The sequence below is a fragment of the Aspergillus versicolor genome, assembly GCF_001890125.1.
Source record: "Aspergillus versicolor CBS 583.65 unplaced genomic scaffold ASPVEscaffold_1, whole genome shotgun sequence".
Taxonomy (NCBI): Eukaryota; Fungi; Ascomycota; class Eurotiomycetes; order Eurotiales; family Aspergillaceae; genus Aspergillus; species Aspergillus versicolor.
Window position 1 is genome coordinate 4,287,417 of NW_024467524.1, and position 22,666 is coordinate 4,310,082.

General features: G+C 50.1%; 8 protein-coding genes across 8 annotated transcripts; 5 read left to right on the forward strand and 3 right to left on the reverse strand.

Annotated features, from left to right (window-relative positions):
* Positions 1 to 436: 436 nt before the first annotated feature.
* ASPVEDRAFT_68187 (putative G-patch domain protein) lies at positions 437 to 2,871 on the forward strand (the record flags this gene model as incomplete). Its single annotated transcript, XM_040815978.1, has 3 exons — positions 437 to 527; positions 573 to 816; positions 876 to 2,871. Exons 2-3 carry the CDS (start codon positions 611 to 613, stop codon positions 2,869 to 2,871), a joined length of 2,202 nt encoding a protein of 733 aa, XP_040663185.1. The 5' UTR covers positions 437 to 527; positions 573 to 610.
* Positions 2,872 to 3,057: 186 nt separating this feature from the next.
* Positions 3,058 to 4,667, forward strand: ASPVEDRAFT_292674 (ubiquitin domain-containing protein). Its single transcript, XM_040810202.1, has 3 exons — positions 3,058 to 3,246; positions 3,307 to 4,152; positions 4,234 to 4,667. The coding sequence occupies exons 1-3, from the start codon at positions 3,244 to 3,246 to the stop codon at positions 4,372 to 4,374; spliced, it is 990 nt and encodes a 329-aa protein (XP_040663186.1). The 5' UTR covers positions 3,058 to 3,243; the 3' UTR covers positions 4,375 to 4,667.
* A 293-nt stretch (positions 4,668 to 4,960) lies between these two features.
* ASPVEDRAFT_119485 (uncharacterized protein) lies at positions 4,961 to 10,149 on the reverse strand (the record flags this gene model as incomplete). Its single annotated transcript, XM_040805706.1, has 12 exons — positions 4,961 to 5,184; positions 5,276 to 5,901; positions 5,958 to 6,361; positions 6,411 to 7,844; positions 7,895 to 8,084; positions 8,135 to 8,194; positions 8,243 to 8,326; positions 8,377 to 8,869; positions 8,938 to 9,015; positions 9,075 to 9,091; positions 9,145 to 9,196; positions 9,255 to 10,149. The coding sequence occupies 12 exons, from the start codon at positions 10,147 to 10,149 to the stop codon at positions 4,961 to 4,963; spliced, it is 4,557 nt and encodes a 1,518-aa protein (XP_040663187.1).
* A 1,605-nt stretch (positions 10,150 to 11,754) lies between these two features.
* On the forward strand, positions 11,755 to 12,822 carry ASPVEDRAFT_79147 (ribosomal RNA processing 1 family protein; the record flags this gene model as incomplete). The annotated part of the gene is made up of 3 exons (XM_040816655.1): positions 11,755 to 11,803; positions 11,856 to 11,963; positions 12,032 to 12,822. The coding sequence occupies 3 exons, from the start codon at positions 11,755 to 11,757 to the stop codon at positions 12,820 to 12,822; spliced, it is 948 nt and encodes a 315-aa protein (XP_040663188.1).
* Positions 12,823 to 13,188: 366 nt separating this feature from the next.
* On the reverse strand, positions 13,189 to 14,834 carry ASPVEDRAFT_120164 (putative sphingosine kinase (SphK); the record flags this gene model as incomplete). Its single annotated transcript, XM_040805772.1, has 3 exons — positions 13,189 to 14,501; positions 14,591 to 14,647; positions 14,705 to 14,834. The coding sequence occupies 3 exons, from the start codon at positions 14,832 to 14,834 to the stop codon at positions 13,189 to 13,191; spliced, it is 1,500 nt and encodes a 499-aa protein (XP_040663189.1).
* Positions 14,835 to 15,475: 641 nt separating this feature from the next.
* Positions 15,476 to 18,556, reverse strand: ASPVEDRAFT_119512 (coatomer subunit beta; the record flags this gene model as incomplete). Its single annotated transcript, XM_040805708.1, has 5 exons — positions 15,476 to 15,618; positions 15,686 to 17,279; positions 17,327 to 17,716; positions 17,767 to 18,187; positions 18,252 to 18,556. 5 exons carry the CDS (start codon positions 18,554 to 18,556, stop codon positions 15,476 to 15,478), a joined length of 2,853 nt encoding a protein of 950 aa, XP_040663190.1.
* Positions 18,557 to 18,993: 437 nt separating this feature from the next.
* ASPVEDRAFT_184164 (mago nashi family protein) lies at positions 18,994 to 20,068 on the forward strand (the record flags this gene model as incomplete). Its single annotated transcript, XM_040808921.1, has 7 exons — positions 18,994 to 19,031; positions 19,087 to 19,124; positions 19,176 to 19,271; positions 19,332 to 19,395; positions 19,449 to 19,536; positions 19,589 to 19,714; positions 19,770 to 20,068. The coding sequence occupies 7 exons, from the start codon at positions 18,994 to 18,996 to the stop codon at positions 19,782 to 19,784; spliced, it is 465 nt and encodes a 154-aa protein (XP_040663191.1). The 3' UTR covers positions 19,785 to 20,068.
* Positions 20,069 to 20,366: 298 nt separating this feature from the next.
* ASPVEDRAFT_79151 (uncharacterized protein) lies at positions 20,367 to 21,531 on the forward strand (the record flags this gene model as incomplete). The annotated part of the gene is made up of 4 exons (XM_040816656.1): positions 20,367 to 20,774; positions 20,827 to 20,977; positions 21,048 to 21,405; positions 21,465 to 21,531. 4 exons carry the CDS (start codon positions 20,367 to 20,369, stop codon positions 21,529 to 21,531), a joined length of 984 nt encoding a protein of 327 aa, XP_040663192.1.
* Between the last annotated feature and the right edge of the window lie 1,135 nt (positions 21,532 to 22,666).

The following is a 22,666-nucleotide window of genomic DNA, read 5'->3' on the forward strand; positions in this document are numbered from 1 at the left end:
TGACCGGTTTCCGTTCACCAGATGACATATGTCGGCTCAACCCAGCCACCCGGTTAACCTCGTGCCTGATACCGCACCCAGTCGTGCTTGAAATGACCGGGTGCTTTGGGCACGTACAGTATCGAAACACACTACGTAACTCATAGGGACCATTCCACACAAGATCACGAGGGTTTAGGTGATGCATCACAGTGCTCTGTGAGAGTTGCTCGATTTGTCTTGAGAGTGCTTGATCTCCTTGGGTATCCTGCCACCAGATTCGCTACCACTCGAGCCCTTGAAACAAAGAAACAGTCTGCGTAAAGGCTGCAGTAAAACTTTTGTTTCGAGTGAATCATCTACGGTGTAAAGTACCTAGTAATAAACCAGACCAACGTTGATGGATTTTGTCCAAGCTCGCAGAAGTATACAAGCCACATGTGGCGGTGCAATTAACCTTCTGGCGTCACTCTGTCCCAGTCTTTACATCTTCAACCTTCCACCAGCGCTCGACTTGAGCTCAGAACAACTTGTTCGCTTTGCTAAAGGTATATTCCACACATTCTATCCGAATGGTATTACTAATTTAATAGGGATCGCTATGCTCGACTCTCCCTTATAACACCAAAGAATGGCTAGCAAAAGAACGCGCGCGGCCTTCGAAGCCGATTTGCAGGCCCGGCAATCGCCCTACGCTTTCTTTGGAACTCCTCTTCCGCCCCTCGATGAAGGAACTCGAGACGATGGATCGTACGTGCCTGTATGGAAGCAGGAGGTGACAGATGACCGGGGAAGGAAACGCCTACATGGCGCCTTCACCGGTGGATTCAGTGCCGGGTGAGCCCACGATTCAGCGACCTCCTTGGACAACACACTAAAGTGGCCCTCTATCTCAGGTATTTCAACACTGTCGGGTCGAAAGAGGGATGGACACCTTCGACGTTTGTGTCTTCGCGTCAAAATCGAGCAAAGGATCCGCGGAAACAGCGAGCAGAGGATTTTATGGATGAGGATGATATTCGAGAGGCAGAAGAAGCGCGGAACCTACAAATGAATGAAGACTTCTCAGGATTTGGTTCCACGGCCACGGATGCAACGCGCCGTGGTGGGTTAATGGATATCTTCAAGGTGTCGGGTGAGACAATTGGCGTCAAACTTTTGAAAAAGATGGGGTGGAGGGACGGACAAGGTATTGGTCCAAAAGTGAGACGGAAAGCCGACTTGGGAGACGGGAAAGCCCATCCAGGCGATGGGGCGGACAAAACGTATCTGTTTGCACCGGAGAATCCGCCGATGGTTGCGTTTGTACGCAAGACCGACTATAAAGGACTGGGGTTTGAAGGTGAAGCCCGTCTTGGCTCCAATCAGGAAGAACGCGAAGGATCTGATGAGGATGCCGACTCTTTCTTCGGGCGGCGGCTCAACTCCAACAAACCAAAGCAACCGAAACCCCAGAAACCTCGACGAGGAGCTTTCGGCGTTGGTGTACTCAATGATACGGGGTCAGATGATGAGGACCCTTACTCTCTTGGTCCACGGATTTCATATAACCGTACTCTTGGTGGTGATAAAAAGAAGAAAACCAAAACGAAAGCTACAGACGATGCGAAATCTGCCTTGGGGTTGTCCAACCCTCTCTTAAACACCAAGCCGGTCTTTATCCCCAAGAAGACGATTGCCGCCAAAGGTGCTGCCGGTTTCCGAAAATGCCATGATGGTCGCCTGCCGCTTGATGGATTTCTACTGGCGGAGGGTATATCGAATCTCTCGCTATCCTCGGACAAGAAATATGCCCCGCCAGAGATACCAAAAGATTGGAAGTCTAAGAAAGCGCCTTTCAAACCGCGGGATGCCTCTGATTACGTGTCTCCTGCGCAGGCAGCCAAGGCATCAACCCTAGATCCAGTATCGCGGGCAGCACTCTTGGGAGAAGACCAATTACCAGCAAAGTCTATATTTGACTGGATGACTCCCGAAGGCCGGGAAAAAATTGCGAAGCTTACAGGGCAAACAAATCTACCACCGGCGTTAGGTGAAAAGGCCCCAAAGGGCTATGAACTTTCAGATTCACAAAGACAAAAACAACTATGGGATCTTGTACCCAAGCTAGATAAACTAGTGGCCGTGCAAGCTCTTACGCGCGCTGCCAGCGGCTGGATGCCGTACTCGGATGATGAAACTAAACGGGCCCGCTACAGGACGTTTCTTGAAATCCGAGCCGGTCTTCGCGACACTCTCCCAGAGCGTGCTCCAGGCTCCAGTACTGACGAGTGGGTTACAGAGCTCGACGAATTTGCTCGAGCGGCGGAGGTCTTCAAGCCTGTGTCCGGAGTGATGGCATCGCGATTCACATCCGCCTCTTCCGGTCCAAAGGGGGCTTCGGATGAATCAGAGTCTGACGCGAACACGCCATTACTCAGTAAGCCCGGCGAAAAGCCTGAGGACCCAGCGATAGCGGCTGCGAAAATTGGCATGTTCGGGCCGATGACACGCACCACGATGTCGTTTTACCCCACCCGTTTATTATGCAAGCGGTTCAACATCAAACCTCCCAGCCATGTGCAGGTTGACCCGGGAGAGCCGTCCGGTGCATCTTCCTCATCTGCCGGGGGTCGCTTCCAGTCCGCAGGATACCAGACAGACACCCGGCCGCGAGAACTCGTGTCGCAAGATGCCATGAATCAGCTTATGCTTGCGGCTGGTGGGGGCGGAGCTCTGGCCCCGTCGCGTGGAGACTCTGCATCGCCGAAGCACGCGGCCCCAAGACCAGCGCCCCAACAGGCGCCTGTTGTCATCGAAGCAGACCGCAACGAAGCTTTAGAGGCTGAGCGACCAGGTGAGGCAGTATTTAAGGCAATATTTGGCAGTGATGACGAAGATGAGGAGGAGTGAAAGCAGGACGCGCGACCCACCGGGCGTCAGATTAGCCAATTTAATGTACTACCACGGCGCTAGTAAATAAAGTAACGAAAGTACACAAATCAGACAGAAAACCCCGCAGCGCAAAGCACTCTTGGGCGAATCTTAAGCTTCTGATTGCACGGCAGGTGGTCAGACTGACAGTGCGAACCACGGAAACTTTATGTCACCGTGGAGTGCCGTATATTTAGACAAACTCCCCTCGTTGGAGAGCTGTCGTATTTGGAGACCGTTCCTAGCTGCTCTTTGATCTCATCATCGACTCTTCGCCCCATTCGCCTCATTCTCCTCTCTCATCCCATGCCTCAACGTCGCAGCTGATGGAGCGGACTCCTTTCCTCCAAGATGGTACGTACCTTGCTATCGCTACATTCTCTCGTCGCAATTACTGACCTCAACCCACCGTAGGGCTGCTGCTTCTCCGTGTCGCGTGATTCCCACGACGCTCAGTCTCCCTCAGAAGAGCACCACCACCACCACAACAATCACGACACAACGAACGAACACTCATCGACCCGTCCCCGTCGACCCTCATCCCTAATCTCCCCGTCCTCGTCTTCCCGCCACCGACCGCCCCTTATCCTCAATCACCACCCCTCGTCCTCACGGCAATCCCGCCAGAAGAACCCACCCAAAGACCAAACCCCAGTCCCGCTGCCCGAGCACATTAATGCACCGATCCGCCCGCACATCTGGAACAGCAAAAAGCGCCGATGGACGCGCACCCTTCTCGATCGCGAACGCACTGAGTTCTTCGAAACCCGCGTCACTGGTCGTCCCGAAGTGTGGGTTGCTCTATCCGCTGCTCTGACGTTCATGCGGAACGAGGACTTTGCGACCGCGCAGAGCATTATTGATGCGGCAGGCGTGACTGTTCCAACAGGAGATCTCTGTCAGGGGTGCTATGATGAGCAGGGAGTACTCTACCGGTTGCCGAGGTGCATTGTGAGTGATCCAGATAATATTGTTGTTGATGCGGATGAAGATGGGAGTACGGACGGGGAGGACGTAGATGTGGGGTTTGAGGCGGAGGATAGGAAGGACTTCGGAGACGAGGTAGAATCCGGGGATGAGTTGATTGCGGAGGATGGTGAAAGTGAACGAAGGAGGGACGAGAAGGGGAAGGCGAGTGAGCGCGACTTGATCCGGGTGAAGGCGAGGTTGAGTGATCGTGATGGCGAGGATCTTGTCGTCACTGTGAATAAGGCGCAAAATGTCGGATTTCTTGCACGGAAGGTGCAGCAGGAAGTCGGCGTGAGTTCTACATTTCTCTCTCTTTTTTCTACTTGTATTACTTTGGCTTGAAGGAGTACCGACAACTAACGGGAAATATAGATACCCAGGACACAGCGCGTCCGGATCGCCTACCTAGGCAAGCTCCTCAAAGAGAATACGCCACTCGTCGACCAGGGCTGGAAACCAGGCAATGTAGTAAATGCTATGGTTGTTGCGCGGCGACCCTCAACCTCATCGTGACCTGATATCTACAGCTACGACTTCCTCCTCTACACCCTTTCGCTTCCCTCGCAAGTCCAACGAGTCTTACTCTCTCGCCAACGTACCACTGAACACAACACCAGGCCCCAGTCCTAGCCTTGTATATTTCCTAATCACGCTCTACAGACGATGCGACGCGTGTACGAGTTCACGACAATACATACCCTGTTTCGCCAGGCGGCCGGCGTTTGATACACTTCAGTTTACAGAATCCATGCATTGCATAATACCCCCCGTCGGCTCTCTTACCTATTTAACTTGATTTACCCATGTAACTACCCCCAGTCTACCTAGTGCAAATATAGGAATGTGAATACTTCAAACTTGCCTACATCTTTCGTGATAATATAAAGTCAAGGTCAATCTCACGATCCGGTTACTCCGATTACACTCGTCAAACGGAATTCTCCAGAATGTTCATTCCAAGTTATAATAACCTACCTCCAAGCCCTCAAATTCTATTATCCACAAATTTTAGAAATATATATCAATATTTCAACCTCATAACCATTCCAAAACCTAACTTCCAACCAACTAAATCCCGACACAGGAGGGAACTTGGAAGCTAGAGCAACCTTCCATTATCCGCCTCCTTCCCTTTCGGCGTCTCCCCAGAGCGCCTCTTGAACACACGACAAACAAACACTGCTCCCCGCTTAATACCACGAATTATACTCGTCGGATTCCAGTGTCGGACCCGGAAGATGTAATACAGCGCTACTGTCCCAAAGATGTTAAAGCCGATGTAGGCCCAAACGATGCCCCAATTTCGCCAGCGTTCTGAGTAGACTGTTTATATGAGAATTGCATGGTTAGTCTGGTTTATTTACCAGAGTAGGTCGGTTTAGTGGGGAAGGGGAAGGAGAGAAGGTTCACGTACAAATATTCGACGCAGCAAGGTATTGGTCCGCGTTTGTTAGGGAGCAGTATTGGCAGTCCTGTGTAGCCTCCTGGTTGTACAGCCTCCCCGGCGCGACTTGGAGGTAAGCACTCATATACTGTCCACAAGTCTGGCCGGCAGGCGGGTTAAACACGCTCATTTCCTCGTCCGAACAGACTATCGCTCGGCCATGGAGACCCGTCGCTGTAAGACCCGAGATAAGATATGTCAGCGGGGAAACGCGGTACATGAATATCCAGAAACCTGGAAGAGCATTGGGCGGCTGCATGACGCCGTTGAAGACAAGAGTCATCATAAACATCAGTGTTGCGATTGTACCGCCAGTTTCTGCGTCGGGGAGGGCGGAGATGATGAATGTTGCGAATGTCGATGTGAAGATGAAGAATTGGATTGTAAAGAGGAGCATCAGACCCTGTCTGTGAGGGGCTTGACTGGCACCGTAGACGGGGAAGTAGTAGCAGGCCCAGGAGACGACGCCGGCGAGGATCTGCCAGGGTATTTCGACGAGAACATTGGCGATTATGAAGGCAGCCCAGGAATAGGCTTTTGAGGGACGCTCGCGGACTTCGTAGAGGGAGCGCTGGACGACAAATTTGGGCATTATCCTAGATACGCGTTGGTCAGTATTTAATAGAATGGAATAAGTATGCGCGATACATACTGTTGCACTAAGGTTGAAAAAATAGATGTGAGCATGAATGCGCTGAATAGTACGTCCTGGAATCCCTGCTGGGAGCTGTCGGGCTTGAAGAAGGTGAACCCGATGAAAAGGGCAGAGGCAATCGCTAAAATCAGCTTCGCCCATATGTATACAGGCTCACGCCAGTACTGCTGGAATACACGTCGGGTTACGTGCCACAGTTGGTTGGTGAAGGGCATGGCATATTCGCGGTGCGTATTGTCCTGCTCCTCCTCCGATGAGGCAGAAGCCCTATTTTTATGGATCCGGCCAATTTCATTCTGAATTTCTCTGGCTTCTTTGCTTTCGTTCCAGACGACTGGCCAGTCTTGATTCGACTTTCCAGAGGCACCGGCTCCAATTACTTCGAGGATATACTCCGCAGGCTGTATGAGTTAGCACATATAACAGGCCAAGTGGGTAATGGGGACTGACGTTCTCAGATAAGCCACATTTACGTGCTCCGTTTGATTCAAAATAATTCAGTAGAGTATGAGAATCTTTCCCGATATCTCCGAAGTAGACGGTTCTACCTCCCTTTGCCAGAAACAATAGTCGATCAAACTGTTGAAAGAGCATAGCGCTGGGTTGATGGATAGTAGACAACACCGCTTGACCGCGGTCCGCAAGCTTGCGCAAGAAGGCGCAAATAGACCAAGAGCTTTGCGAATCCAAGCCACTTGTCGGTTCGTCAAGGAAGATGAGCAGCGCAGGCTTAGCCGCAAGTTCAACTCCAATCGTCAACAGCTTGCGCTGTTCAACATTTAGCCCCTCGCCAGGAGTACCGACGATCGCGTCTGCAAAGTCCTGCATATTAAGCATATCAATGACTTCTTCAACATACTTGTGTTTCTCAGCCTTCGATACTGTCTTTGGCTGACGTAGTAGTGCGCTGAAGCGTAGTGCTTCCCTCACAGTCGTCGTAGAAAGGTGCAGGTCTTGTTGCTGGACGTAACCCGTTTTCCTCTGGAAACTGGAGTCAAGCGGCTTGCCATCAACAAACATATCACCTGTAACAACGCCAATGGAAACACGTTTTGCAAGTACATCGAGAAGTGTTGTTTTTCCAGCCCCTGAGACACCCATTAATGCTGTCAATGTACCCGGTTTCACCCAGCCATTAACGTTATCCAACAACCGGCGCTGGCCGCCTTTGACGGGGATGTCATAACACACATTTCGCCAGGTGAAAATGCTGTGCTGTTCTGGAATCACAGAGGTATTCGCTTGTGCAGTCTCACTTGGGTTTTCGGCTAACGCCGTATTCTCAGGCGGTGCATCACCTTGATCCTTGTCGATGTTGCGCATCTGCGGCGGTACATGGCCGCGGCGAAATACCAGAAATTCAGCCTTAGACGATGTGGCCGAATTGATCTCAGTCGCAACCAGGTATACTATGGTAAAGAAAATCCAAAACCCTATCAGAATACCGAGATTCCTCCATTCGTGAGCATATGTATAGCGGTACTGAGCCCATATGTAAGAGTCTCCCGAAACTGTCCGCTCTCCCGCCACACTTCCTCGAACCGCACAAATGAAGGAGTCTCCGCTCAGGTTTGGATATGCGGGTACGAATTGTGAGCACTCAAATCGTCGGCCGTGAAACTCGTTGGCTATCATAGCTTCGAAGGTATAGAACACCGGGTTAATCCACCTAATCCAACTGAACCACGGGACATCGGACATTTGCGGCGTGGGAATCACGAAACCAGTGTAAATAATGATAGCCAGTACCATTACTCCGGCCATGGACATTGCTTGGGATAGAGTCTTTGTCGATGCCGCCAGAGTTCGGAAGACTGCCGACATAGCGAGAGTGCTGAGAAATGTGAAAAGAAAGAAGATAAAAAACTGCGAGGGTTCATAACGCTGTGGCAATTAGCATTATTGTGACATACGGTCAGAATAAATACACTTACCAGCCCGGCCAAGAAGTAATAGATTATGTTGAAGACGACAGCTGAAACAAATTTGACCGGAATATCGGACACGATCCCGCCAAATGCTTCAGCCCAAGGGTGGACAAAGGCATACGAAGCTTGCTTTTCGACGATCGGACGTTGGTCGTAGAGTGAATTGATCTCGGTAATACTGATAAGAGCATTCATTCTAGGGAATATTAGTTGTGTTTCCATTCCACATCGATTTCAGGCACTTACAAAACAGCGAAGAATAGAGAAGCTCCTTTACTTTGAAACCCGGCGGAGGCGTTCGGGGTACTGCATATGTTAGAGAATATTGTCCATGTATATCCCACAAGACCCTACCCGAAGTATATAGAACCAATAATAAGGGACATCACAATTCGACCAATAACGGTTGTCAACGTAGATGGTTTGTCGTTCCATATCCTAGCCGCTGTCAGTAGAAAGCTATTAGGTACTCTCGGCGGAATAAATACCTTTGATAGGCTCGAATTGTGCAAAGCTTGACCTGCATTGGAATAGAAATGACATAGGGACTTTTAGGCCGGACGTGCTTGGCCTGTTTGTGCCGCTTCGCGTGACCATAGGTTTGTGCAGCCTCTCCACCGAGAGGAAACTCCTCCGAATGATCAGCGATGTCTTGCTTAAGATCGGAGTAGTACGGGCTATTCTTCCAGTATGTCTCGAATTCCTCAGGTGTTCGTGGGACTTTGTTCTCCATCCCTTCGCGTGCTTTACGCTCTTGCGGGTTGGTTACTGATGTCAAAAAGTCACCAGTCGTCTGGCGTGGTGGGCAATAAAAGCCCATCTCCTCAAAATATCCCTTTGCGTCGCTGCAGGGTCCGAAGTAGATCTCGCGTCCTTCGTATAAAACAACAGCCTTGTCAAAGATGTCATAGATTGCCTGTGAAGCCTGATAAATTGCAACGGCATGGCAAGTGCCGGCCACATTTGCGGACACGCGCAACGCTTAAAGAAGTTGTTCAGTTTTATCTGCTCTTATAGGAGGCTTCCATGGATAGGCTGGTTAAGCTTACCCTTAGCGAATTCTAAGGCGCTTGCAGAATCAAGCCCTCTTGTACTGTTGTCCCACGCCGCAACAGGTGCCCCCGACACTGTGCGTATGTCAGTGTTAAGCCAAATAAATTAGGACAGTCATGGCTTGAAGGCTTACAGGCCATTTCAGCAATACTATATATGAGTTAGCTTCAATTCATTTATTATTGTGATAAATGAGAACAAACCTGACTCGCTTTCTCTCACCACCCGAAACACCTCGTATATAGTCATCACCAACTATATTACGGTCAGAAATAGATTTCAGGGACATGTACTTCTGGCATGGATACCGTACCCTTGGTGTTGTAGGTGTGCGATAGACCGAAAATGGACATGGCGACCTTGGTAACGTAGCTGGCAAACTGGTGACGACTGACTCCCTCTAATCGGCGCTCGGGAGTCCTCGCTGCAGCTGCAAACTCCAGGGTTTGTCCCACTGTGAGATGAGCAAAATGCTTGTCCACCTCCTGGTTGTATAGGACCTCTCCCTTGTATTCCTTGAGCATAGTCTCCTGCGAAATTCCACCGTACTGAATCTCCGAGTCTTGCCCTAGTTTCAGCCCATGGAGCTGACCACATAATGATTTCAAAAACGTCGAGCAACCACTTCCAGGTCGCCCCAAGACGATCAGGAGCTCGCCACTCCGGATTAGCCCGTTGAAATCGTGCAGAATGTGCTTCTCGGGGGATCGATTGAATAAGAGTTCATTAAGTCGCAAGGGAGCAGCAAAGAGGGAAGCCACAGTATCTTGGTACTGCAATGCCGACCCCGAACCTGTCACATTGAGATTCTGGAATGAGATGCCCATCGATGGTGGCCGGGGAATCCCTTCCCTATCTATGAGCTTCATCATCTTACGGGCCCATTTGTAGTGGTCAAACTGGTCAGTCGTAGGATCAAATGCTGGGTTGTCGAGGGCCATTTCATCGACAGTGTCCATTCGCTGTATGCCCTTTCCTCCGGCACCGACACTGGCACTAGCACTGGAAGTGCGCCTAGGAAAGTTGGAAGCAATGCGAGTCAACTCTGCTTTGCCCTCGGGGTTGATCTCATCGAAAAAGGTCGTATCATCCTGGGCTACCCTTGAATTCTGGCGACTGCGGTACTCTGCTCGAGGGATTTCGTGGATCTCATCCTGTTGCTCCGAGCTCTGGTGAGAGCTACTGCTGAGATCCTCGTTCTGAGCCATTTCGATACCGCACCCAGTCGCAAAGGTGCTGAGGTCGCACTGTCTATGGAGGGGAGAGGATCGTAAGGGGGGGAAGAAACGACAGACACAAACAGGTATTAGCAGTTCCGGTGGTGCAACTCCACAACAGCACGTATCATCTGACTGGAAGGAAAAAAGATTTATTTGGAAAAAGGCGACAGCTGAATAGAAAGCAGTGATGTCGGCCAATGGCCATTGGTAACAAGTCCGGGGGAGTGTCTTTCGAGGTTCTGACGTGAACCGTGGGTGACAGCCCTGGATACGCTGGGTGGTTGGCTCTCAGAGATCGCAGGACTGCGATTTGCCGGCGCGGGCATCGTGATGTCATGAAAACGGTGACGCAGTGGGCTCTCGTGTAACAATACTACACCGGAGGTAAACAGAAGATAGATGGGAAGGGGAATTCCCTGATTGCGAACGAAGGGGCGGGCCGGGTCGAATGAGAGCATTCCGGATGCGGTCCAGACCAGAGCATGAGGATCTCCCACAACGAACAAGGCACTCAGCATTAAGGTTTCACGCTCCCTGATAGTGCTTACTGGTACGGAGGAGACTCCCACGAGATTGCACATAACTAGTAACAAACCCAGCCCCAATCCAAATCTCCTTTGTTCGATGGAAACCCGCGTATACCAAACTTGGTCCCATTGGAGAGGGCTGCTGGCCTCAAGTCCGAAGCTCCTCCATCTTGGAGATGCCACTCATCATAGACTACCACAAGCAGGTACTAGTGCCTGGGTCACTGCAAACAGCTGCCGGCATTCTTACTTCGTACCTAGTACTCCGCATCTCGGAAAGTCGTGAGCTTTTGCTTGGGCCCAGAGCCAAGAGTGATCAGCAGCATTGACTCTAAGCACCTCCATCCATTGGGCAGATGCCACAAAACTCTCCACTGACTTGTCGATCCCGAAATCCATTTCCTTGCATAACTCGGCATAAGTATCGTGTAGTCAGCGGAGTTAGTTAGTTAACTATCTACACCCGAAGTACTACGAACTGAAAAGACCGACCTCCAACGGAAGAGTGCAATTACTGAAACGGTATTTCAGTTCCTAAACTCGAAGGCCGTTTTTTACTACAGTTGGTGGATGATGCTATTCCACTCCAGGTCCGTGCAAGCTCGGCGAATAGTGCATGCAGGCCAACCTCATAGAAACGTCACTCCTCTGCTGTCACGAAAGTCATTTTAGGCTGCTAACATGCTCTGTACAATGCCATTGGTAATTTGCAACAGAATCTCCGCCTACGTCATCGATTGGCTTGCATCGCTCTAGAGAATCGAGCAGTGAAGACCGGAGAGTTGGAGACGCCTTTTATTCCATACTCAAACAGTCGCACGTGACTCGACAAAATGCTCCCCACTATCAAGAACCAAACAGTGCAAACATTAAAAAAAAAGTCATGGATGCGATAGCGACTCAAGACTTCGTTAGCATTGCACTTATGAAACTTGCATTTTAAATTTACGGGTCTAGTTATCTTCACTGCGCTCCGTTTCTTGGGCGCCTACAACCTGTTTGCAAACACAATTACAATTGCCATTACCTTCTACGGTTGACAACGAAGGCTCGAATAATCCCCAACATGACAGACCTTGCGAAAACTCCCTTCGTAAGGGAGCTCGCCTCGAGTGGTATGCTCTCTACTCCTGTAAATCGGACGCCAATTCTAACAATATTATCTAGACAAAAAGATCCGCGACAAAGCCACCGACTCCCTCTCTCTCTTCCTCCGGTCCAAAACCGACCTATCCCTCCTCGACTTCCTCAAACTCTGGAAAGGCTTGTTCTTCTGTAAGCCTTCTCTTTGCTCCTCAGATAAAGTACCAGAATATCATAAAGCTAATTTTAATAACCATTAGGCTTCTACCACTCCGACCGCCCCCTCACCCAACAAGCTCTTGCCCGCAACCTCTCCTACACGCTCGTCCCCTCTCTCCCCCAGACAACAGTGCACCGCTTCCTCCGCGCATTCTGGATAACCATCGGCCGCGAATTCCACGCCATTGATCGTCTGCGACTAGACAAGTACCTCTACCTGATCCGCTCGTACGTCGGCGTTGCATTCCAGATCTTCCTCAAGAACAACAACTCAGCAACTGCCAACGGCGCCAGCAAAAAGCGCAAGAGAGAAGAAACCACAGCATCCAAGAAGCGCTCAAAGTCAAAGTCGAAGTCAAAGAGCAAACATGCGGATGAGGACGAGGAGGAAGAGCAGGAGGATGTGACGAATTCGAACTGGGCGGATCTACAAGCTTATCTAGACATAATAACCGAGGGACCTCTGCACCCATTGAACTTCGATCCGAGCCAGCCAAAGCCCGATGAGGAGAACGGTGTTATTCCGATGCCACATGGGCCTGACGGGTTGCGATACCACTTGCTTGATATCTGGATTGATGAGATTGAGAAAGCTATTGAGATTGATCCCGAGAGCGGGAAGCCTGTTGGTGAGGTTCCGATGGAGATGCTACTGGCCCCGGTTGAGAGGCTGAAGAAGGAAAGCGCGCACAGGCCTGTTAGGACCAGGGCCGGGGAGACGCTGGATGATGAGCGGTTGGTTGAATGGGGCTTCAAGGAAAAGAAGGCGGACAAGGCTGATAGTGAGGATGAGGAGAGTGAGGAGGAGTGGGGTGGGTTTGGGGATGTTTAGCTGATTCCCCGATGTATCTATAGTCAAAAGCAATGTGTTGAACCAAGGTAGAACTATGACGGAAGCCTGCTAACAGAGCGCAATTATAGAAATGTGTTTGTTATATGCCTCTACCTCGTGTCTTTAGGGATATGCAATACTAGGTCTAATAAACTCAGCCCCGAACCAAACTCAAAAACGATATGGGAATAAAAATACATGAATCAAACCGTAGCAGTGCTTGAGTTTTAAACGTTGTCGTCCATTTGGGTATCATCACAATGAGGGAAGACGGCAGCGGCGAGAATGTGTGTAGGTGTCTATACAGAGGAAAAGATGGAAATTGGGTATATCTGCGTGCTTCAACTTGACCGAGCCAATAAACCTTTACGGCCGAGGTCCTGGTGCTTCATAAATATGCCCGGACTTGGAGAGAACTGTGCCAAGACCCTTGTGGATTTCGACCTGGAATGCTTCGAAGGGTATTTTTTCGCCGTCGACGCTGATGTACCCCTCCTTCTGCCGAGGGGTGAGTCGGAAAGCGAGAGCCTTGCGAATGTCAACCTCTGGCATGTCGAAAAATGTGCCTTCAGGGACTTCAGTCATCATTTTGAGGACCCTGGAACGGCTGGTTGTGCCATCCACGGTGACAATATCCATGAGTCCATCGTTAGGTACTGAAGCCGGGAAGAAGTTTGTATCCTTGGAGACTATAGCCATGTTCCCTGCGTAGAAATTGCCGATTGTGTCTCCCTTTACAACCTCCCAGTCCTTGGGCAGTTCATCGAGAACGGTGCCATACTCAAGCTTGGGAAGGCTTTCGCCTTGTTCGGCGCCATCTGTAGAGCGAACAGGCGGAGTGCTGTCCACATATGTGTTATAGTGGTTCTTGATAGCCGTTTTATCGTCCATCACCACCTTTATAGCAAGGTCACATGGGTATATTGCTTGATGCATGAGCCGCGTTAAGAAGCCATAGGTAAAGCGGTGGGCGCCCATCCATCGGATGTTATCTGTGCCGAGATCCGAGTCCGCGACGATACCGAAAGACTGGGATAAGAATGATAACGTGCGAGTGGTTCCCTGTGTGATGGACATCAGGTCCATTGGCATGCGCACTCCCTTGACGATGGCCAAAGCAGCGACGGAAACACTCCCGGTTCCAGTAAGGTTCCAGGCCATCGCGTTTCCAGAACCACAGGGCAACATTGTAACAGCGAGCTTTGCCAATGCTTCCCCAGCGTTCGGCTTCTTCGCCAGACCATTGAAGACTTCATATGGTAGACCATCACCAGAGCAGCACACAATAGCATCGTACGCGTTGATGTCTATCTGCTCGCATATCTCTGTAGCATGCCCACTGTGTGTTGTCTCCTGCACATCGATTTCACAGTGGGCGGCCGCAAAGACTGGTTCTGCATACGTCCGATATAACTTAGCCGCAGTCCCCTTACCTCCGAACGGGTTGATCAGGATCTTGAGTCGCTTATACCGCTGCGCATTACCGTACGCAAGGGTAAGCAGTTTTGACGTCCACGTCTCGACTGTCGCTTTCTCTTCGGGGGTGATCGGGTATTGCAGGGCGGTTACGGCGATGTCATGTTTGCTTGCATGCTCCGCGTAGGTAATGGTCAAGCCGGCCGAGGATATGCTCGTGTCAAGGACATTGTATAGGGAGATGGAATGGGTAATCTTGTTCGCTTTACAGTAAGATGGTCAGTCTCTATTATATATGTGCCGGTAGCGTTCGGTAGGTAGAAGATACGCGGGTCGCGAAGTGATAACGTACTTGGTTTGGGAATCAGACCACAACATGTACGGTCCGGTTTGCGCATGGCACGCTCGTCTGCAGAGCATGGGGGTTAAATCAGTACATCAATCGCAATCATTGGACAATACGTACCGACTACTAAAAGAGAATCGCCGCCTAATGTGAGGGACACCGATTGTCCCACCAGCAGAGTCGAATCATGGCCGAGCAAGCGGAGGTGGGAATCAGATTGATTCGTGCAAGGTGAGCTATTGGCAGCCATTTTTCTCGACGACGCGCCGAAGCGTAAGAACAAAGAAAGTCAAATCAAAGGCAAAAGTATACCGCGATATGAAACGGTTAAATATACAATAGGAGAGAGATGATGGGAGAGACAGGATAAGGAGAAAGTAGGAGGTTGTCGGAGCCTCGGAAGCGCTGGAGACGGCGAGATGGAGAGGAAGTGAGCACTAACTTCTGGCTGAAACTTGTCTCGACCCCCGTTTTCGGTCACTGGTTTATCCTCCAAACAACAAAAAGATGACAATTCCAAATGCAAACCGGTTCCTTCTTGCAGTGAGCCTACATGGTATTTTTAATCAATTTCAAATAAAAGCCAACATCCATGGTCCGACGCTTCCGTCTGTAGGCGTCCAAGATACGGCCTCGCCCCGACTTATTAGGACATCAGTTCATTTATTTTTCTGTTTACAGAGACACGGTTATGAATATATTAATTTTATTGAAAGGAATATTTTCTTATCCGCCAACACACAGTACAAGAAACATATTCCCAAGCAGATTCATCCATCAAGGCTAGCAAAGAAAAAGACAACGGGCAAACATATCAATATGATCGTGGAATAGGTAAGAAGAAGTTGATCACTATTCAGATATAAGAAACAAAGAAACCTAGAATTCTATTCATGCAGTCGACGCTTTGAGACCCTTCAGCGAGCCAAGGCTTAGAGCCAGCCCTTGAGAACGGCTTCTTATCCGGACAAAGCCGGTGACTGGACCATCATCTCCTTCCTTCTCAATGCTCAAGTTCGCTAGGGCATCCTCGCCTATAAGAAGCCATTGGTTAGCATGTGAGTTCTACAAAAAGTAGGTTAATTAGTTAAGGAAACGTACCGAATACACTCCGGGCGTAGAGATTAGCACTCAGGAACCGGCAATCACCCGTGAGTGAGGCCTCGGGAGTAAGGCACGCCATGTTGGTGCTCTCCATGAGTTGCTTGAGGAATTCGCGGAGAGTCTTGGCCTTGGAATTGATATTGACCTTGTTCTCCCATTCAAATTCGGTCCACATCGTGCGGAACTGGGTCTCAGTGCACTGAGCAGGCTGAATGTAATCCATAATATCGGCGTGGATATCATTGAGAATGACAACATGAGTTTCCGTTGAGCTAGCACCGTCGTACACAATGTTACCAAAAATGACACCCGTATCCGTTGATGACACCTTGACTGTAGCCTGCACGTTCAAGAAGTCACGAGGGCCGAGGTTGTGAGTAGTAGGCCGCTCCACGACCTTCAGGTCTCCCAGCGTGGCGAACTCAACTGACAAGTTCTGCAATGTCTCCAGGGTCTGGTTAACCAGAAGCACATCGAGAACAATATCAAATTGGTGCACCGTGACATAAGCCTCTGCGTAGACGGGATCTGAGAAACCAGTAAGTTGAACAACACGGCTCAACTTAGACGACACAGTTTCCACCGTGGAGTCACCTCCTGTTGCCTTGGCAAGATCGAGCTCAATCTCCTCAGCCCCTTCATCGGATTTCTTCGTGAACTGCCGGATCGGGATAGCATCGTCAATCTGAACAGCGCTCTTGGCCTTCTCCGAGGCTTCCTTGGCGGCTCGTTTCTTGTCTTCGACCTGAACCATGGCGCGGAAGGCCTTGCGAGTGTCTTCGAGGAACGTTGTCTCAATTTCCTTTCTCTCGGAGAATTCAGCAAGAGATCGAACGCAGGTCATGATACGGTCAACAGAGTCTTCGTCAATCGGAGCGGCGACAAATTGCGATTGACCAACACGAATGATGGAGATCATAATCAGCATGGCTTCAGCACGTAGAGCGTTGGTACGAGCAGGTTCCTGGGAGACTTCCGAATGCCGCATCACCAACTTGGTCAATGTAGATGAGAGGACAGTTGCGAGGTAGTAATCGCCATCCAATATCAGCTGACGCAGAGGAGGCTTCTGGGCCGCCTTGACTGCTTGCAGACGAGCAGCAGCCGCGGACTGGCTAGTAAGGGCGCTCTCCGTGGCGTATGTACCATCTGCCAAAACCTTCGGAGCTGAGGGCTTGGCGTGGCCATTGATCTGTTCCTTGGGTAAGGTATCTTCGGGTACCTCATCAAGAAGACGCTGCTCTGAAGCCAAGATAGGGATCTCCCCAAGACTTGCTCTAATCTTCTTCCAAGCCTCACGAATATCTCTCTCCTCAAGCGAATACTCGCCAACAACCCACAGGACGCCACGGTAAACCTTTCCGGCGCGGACCTCACTGAGAGTAGATACCAGGCGGTCCACAATGGACGCACGAAGCTTAGGGAATTTCTCGACAACCTCCTTAACGAACGAAATCACGTCAACCGCGGAGTTGTTGTTGAAGTCGGCGATAAAGTCCATCAGCAGGTCGACAACGCTAGCAGCAATCTCTGAGAATTTGATAGCGCAGTTGTGAATTGATTGGATAAGTAGTTGACGGTATTCGCTGTTCTGCATGGTGTTAGTTCGGAAACCAAGCAAGGAATGCTTAAGCCTACCTTCTCATATTGTTCGTCCACAGTCTTGGCGAGTTCTTTCTTCAAAAGCATCACGATTTCCTCCACGTTCTTGCTGGAGACCATTTCCAAAGCGATACCGAGAGCTTTCCGTCGCACATCGATATCAGGGCTAGAGAGAACCCGGAGAATCTCCATTGTAAGGTCGTCGAGAACACCTTCATTGCGGATTCGTAATTGGTCCACCCGGTCCAGGACAATAAGTTTTACGTTGTTGTCCGCCTCCTTGATACTCAACTCGATCAATTTCCCCGCGGCGGCTTTGACAGCGACCGGATTACTGGTGAGTGCTGTAAGGGAGGTGGCAGCTTCGTATACCACGGTACTTGTCGAGGCATCGAGAAGGTCAAAGATCAATCGCAGGTATCTCGCCTGCTTCCATTAGCGGGATGTAAAGTGTGAACTTTCGAGGAACAACCCACCTTATTTTGCGAATTTTGCACCGCATCCTTCCTAATAAACTCCAGCTCGGCAAGTTGAAGTAATTCATCAGTATTGGGGATGCTGTCAAAAGTAGAAGCCAAGTACTCCAGGGCCTTCTGGTGGCTAATGGACATAAGGGCCGCAAATGCATTCCGTTTGCAAGTGCCGTCGGATTCTGTTTCGAGGAATGTTTGGATGAGCTCTGGCGCATCGGGGATGAGAGATTCCGAATGCTGGAAGATAGACGCAACAGCCCATACGGCACTCTTCCTCACGTAGGCATGTCGATGGTCCAAACATGAGCGTGCGGATGAAAGGAGGGGTTCGATAAGTTCGGGTTCTCGGAGCTTGCAGAGGAATCGCAGGGTGTTGCCTCGGACGAATTCGTTAGGGTGCTGGAGATCGTTACGAATGCCATTGCTGCATGGAAGGTGTTCAATTAGAAAGGCGAGTGGAAGTACTCTATTGGCAGATTGGCACTTACCACACCAGGATCATTTCCTGCTTAAGCTTCCCGTTTGAGTCGTGCTTCGGACAGATCTCATAGTAGAAGTATAGCAGTTTCTTAAGAGGCTTGCTCTTGGATGGCATGACAAAGCGAATGATGTGCATCAATAACTGAGGCATGGGATCACCATTGAGCATGATCGTAATGATCCTCCTCATTGTATCCAACTTGGTCTCATCGTTACCCTTCTCCAGCTGCACCTTCAGCTCTTGTTGGGAAGGCTGGTCAGCAGCGTTATCCAGATGGACCAAGCTGTACGCATTTTCCAAAAACGACGCCATGGTGTGTGAGGTTTAACGAACGGCCGTAGTGAAAGGGGCGGAGGAGGAGAGCTTGGAGCGGCCAGTCAGTACGGGGGGTTCCAGGTGTTGTTTTGGGCCCTTCAGGGAGAGGGAGAACTGAGAGGACGAGGGGTGGAAACGCACCAGGTAACACTCCCCAGGCGAACGGAGCAGGCGATATGTAGTAGTCTCAAGCAATTAAACTCCCCTCGCCTACCTGGAATTCATCAGCGCAAATGTTGACAATCTGGAGGCTTCACCAATTATGGTGTTCAACCTGGCCATTTGCGCGGGCCCGCAAGCTGTCCGGAATGTGTGGATGACTAAGCCCCGCCTTGGGCCACCGCCAACAATCAAGGCGGGACGTCGATTTCTCGCCGCAAAGCTGCCCAGGTGCCTTCTACAACGACATCACGCTGGTTGACGACGTACTGAAAATGTCGGGTCAAAACGAGCAGTTCTATATCCGTTACTAGTAAGGCCTATCTGTGTTTTAGCCCAGGTTTCCTCCGCTGCTGACGGTTCCGCAGCTCAGGTCACTCTGGGCGGTTTGGACATGAGTTTCTAGGTGAGTCTAGCCTCTGCCTTCGCGCGCCATTACACGTGCTAACTACCGCAGAATTCGATCTGCGTACCCTCGGCGATGGTCGCAGCGCTGCTGTTCGGTATGCGAACAATTCCAACTATCGCAATGACTCCCTCATCCGTAAAGAAAGTGAGTGCCGGGTGGACGATTCAGTGGCAGTAGGACGTTTCTAATCGACGGGCGATATAGTGTGCGTGAGCTCGGCGATGATCCAGGAAGTCAAGCGCATCATCAAGAGCAGCGAGATTCTGAAGTATTCATTCCTGCGTCTTCGTGCCCGGGACTGCCAAACTAACATGCTGATAGGGAGGACGATTCGAACTGGCCGCAGAAGAACAAGGATGGGCGACAGGAGCTAGAAATACGATTAGGCAATGATCATATCTCGTTTGAGGTGCGTTTTTAGCCGCCAGCCGCCGGGAATTTCACCTTCTAACACCAGGCAGACCGCCAAAATCGGGTCACTCGCTGAGGTGGCGGAATCGGCAGACCCCGAAGGCCTTCGGGTGTTCTACTACCTTGTACAGGATCTAAAGGCACTTGTTTTCTCCTTGATATCTCTCCACTTCAAGGTAAGTCAGGCTGAGTTGTGGTATTCATGGCACGTGGTCTGACAGCGCAATACAGATCAAACCGATCTAAAGGACGCAACTGCTTTACTACCCTTCTGGTTACAATAGCAGTATTGCGGGGCAATGGAATGAAATACCCGGGTATAGCGGCTAATGATAGGCAAAAGTAATGAATTGATATAGTTAATCACGGCCATCAATTATGTAAAGACTAGGAAGTGCAGTTGATATAAGGACAGGGCGAATGGCAAATGTATACCTGAATTTGTTGCCTGAACTAGGATTGTCGCCCCCGCAGCGCCGCAGCTCGCATGACCCGAGACTCAGAGCGGCCACTGCGGACGCCTGGCAATGACCCGCCTATCCCCTTTGGGCAGAGAGGCCTGCGCTCACTGCTGTGCCACTCCATCACTTAACCTGGATATCCTGCACACCTGCGTCTACTGCGGCTAACCCTCTCGTCTGTCCTCCTCGATTTCTGCCAGATCTCAACCCCCTCACTCTCCTTCTCTGTCCTCCTGTTCCAACCCCTTTCACACCTCAGTTTTTTGCTTCTTGTATGCATTGCCTGGCTGTTCACTCGCCCGCCCTCGTTCGCCACCCATACTGTAACTATCTCGATCCGATGTCATTCCCTCGTTAATCCGTCGCAATGCCTACTCCGAGTGACAGCACGCCTCGTCTCAATGCCGCTTCGGTCATCGAGGACCTCTCCGCCCGCGCGACCTGCCCTCCCGAGCCAGAAAGATTGGCATCCTGGCGAGAGGAGCTGGATTCCCCTGCCCTGATCGAGAGGGACTCGACACCCGATAATGTTCCTTCCCCAAGTGTCGCCTCACCTCAACCCGTGCCCATACGTTCAGACAATGCGACCGTCCGTGGGGACTCGGAACCGTTGAAGGTGGAGATGGAGACTAGTGCGTCTCCGAGCAGTATGTCCAGATCGGACGACGAACCCTCCATGGCGAGAGCGAGTCCAACTAGACGCACTGCAAACTCTGCCGCAGCGGTCCCTCCGTCGCCTTCGACCCTTCTAAGCTACGAATTTTCGAATATAAGAGTATGTGATCTTAGAGGAATGAGTAGTAACTACATTCGGCTAACATGACCAGCTTCTTCCTAATTATACTTCATCTTTTCTGCGACCGGGAAGTAAATTCACGGGCACGCAACAATCTGATCGACAAGTTTATAATGTCGACGTGGAAATCAAACACGTGGATATGACTGAATCCTATCTATGCGGGTATCTCCGCATTCAAGGTTCGTGGGAGCACAATGTCTCTTATGCTACCATGGCTGGAGTCGAAGCTAACTTTATCCATCTATGAAGGCCTCACCGAGGACCATCCTACTTTGACAACCTTTTTTGAAGGAGAGATCATTGGAACCAAACATACTTTCAAGACTAGGAATGAATCATGGGGTGCTTCAGAGAAGACCGACATGCATCACTGGGCACGGTTCCCCGCCTGGCGACCGTTAGCCAAACAAGCAAAGAGACCTGATTTTACGTATTGGGATTTCGCCGAACGCGACCACATCTTCATGCGCTGGAAGGAGCATTTCCTTGTTCCTGACCATCGCGTCCGAACGATATCCGGTGCTAGCTTCGAAGGCTTCTATTACATCTGCTTCAACCAAGTTGAAGGCACTGTGTCCGGCATTTACTTTCACGCAAAGAGCGAGAAGTGAGTCTTAGGCCCCATAGCGATTTTTTTTTCTTCAACATACTAACCATTTTTTCAAGATACCAGCAATTAGACCTCAAACACGTTGAAAACCACGGGCGCACCCCCGCCATTGAATTCCGTTAAATGGACTCCCTTTCGGTCATCATAATTGAATAACCCCTCCGGAATTCTATACAGTGACGGAGAGCATATAGTCCCCATGCTGTCCCATCCCAATTCTTTCAACTATCGTTATATCGCGCATCGATTAACCTCTATATCTCAACCTATTCCGACTCTCCTCCACAATGCCACGAAGAAGTGAATATTACGCCGTACTTCTCCGTCGTCATACAGTTGTCCACTCATCCGATCGACAATTTATGCTTCATGATGATTTCTTTCTCAATTGGCGTTTCATTGGTTGTCATGGTCTCGATTTATATTCATTCTCTTTCTTATTCCTCGATGACGGTCTCCCAGTTACTTTCTCTACTCTTTAACATTATATTCTCTTTCGCTTCTAGGTTGCTTACGAGGGTGCTCCATTTTACCAGCGTCTGAATGATTGTTTCTTGTCTCCATTGCGTTTGGGTTCGTCACGCATGCATGTTTATTTGGCTTTCCTTCTTCGAGTTGACAACAGCCTTGGTACTCGACCTACCATCACCCCGGTTGCAGGCTATCCGGACACATAAGTTACTGCTTTTATTGATACTTTACCCTTTTACTCACGTTATACGTCGTCTTCGACCTCTCTTATAAAATATCCGTTTACCTTGCGTCGTCCTCTCAGAGGACCTCGCAATGCACCTGCCATCCTCCATCCCTGACCTCCATAATACCTTAGTTATAAGTTTCATGATTTTATTTTTATTATTATAAAGTAAACCACCGAGCCGCTGGGACGTCGTCCGATTTCGCCATCGCCGTCGCCACGCATGTCGACATGACGAACAGACCCAAAGGTGCGATATCGGATTACCCGCCGCGAAGCCGACCCACGAAATCATTTCGAAGACCTCCACTCTACCAGCATCACTATACCATACTTACTGCAATGCATTAGACGAGAAATTAAATCTCTTAACTTGATAGAGAATCAGTTGATCAACTCAACTATCCAGCTATCTTCAGCGGATCAGAGGGCAAGATGATATTGGCTTAAGTCGTGTATACATAATGTCAGACGCTAGGACGACGACGACCATGCTGTAGTATACTATAGGAGATGTGGGCATGGAGAGCACACAATATCATGATATATAGCAAGTAAATG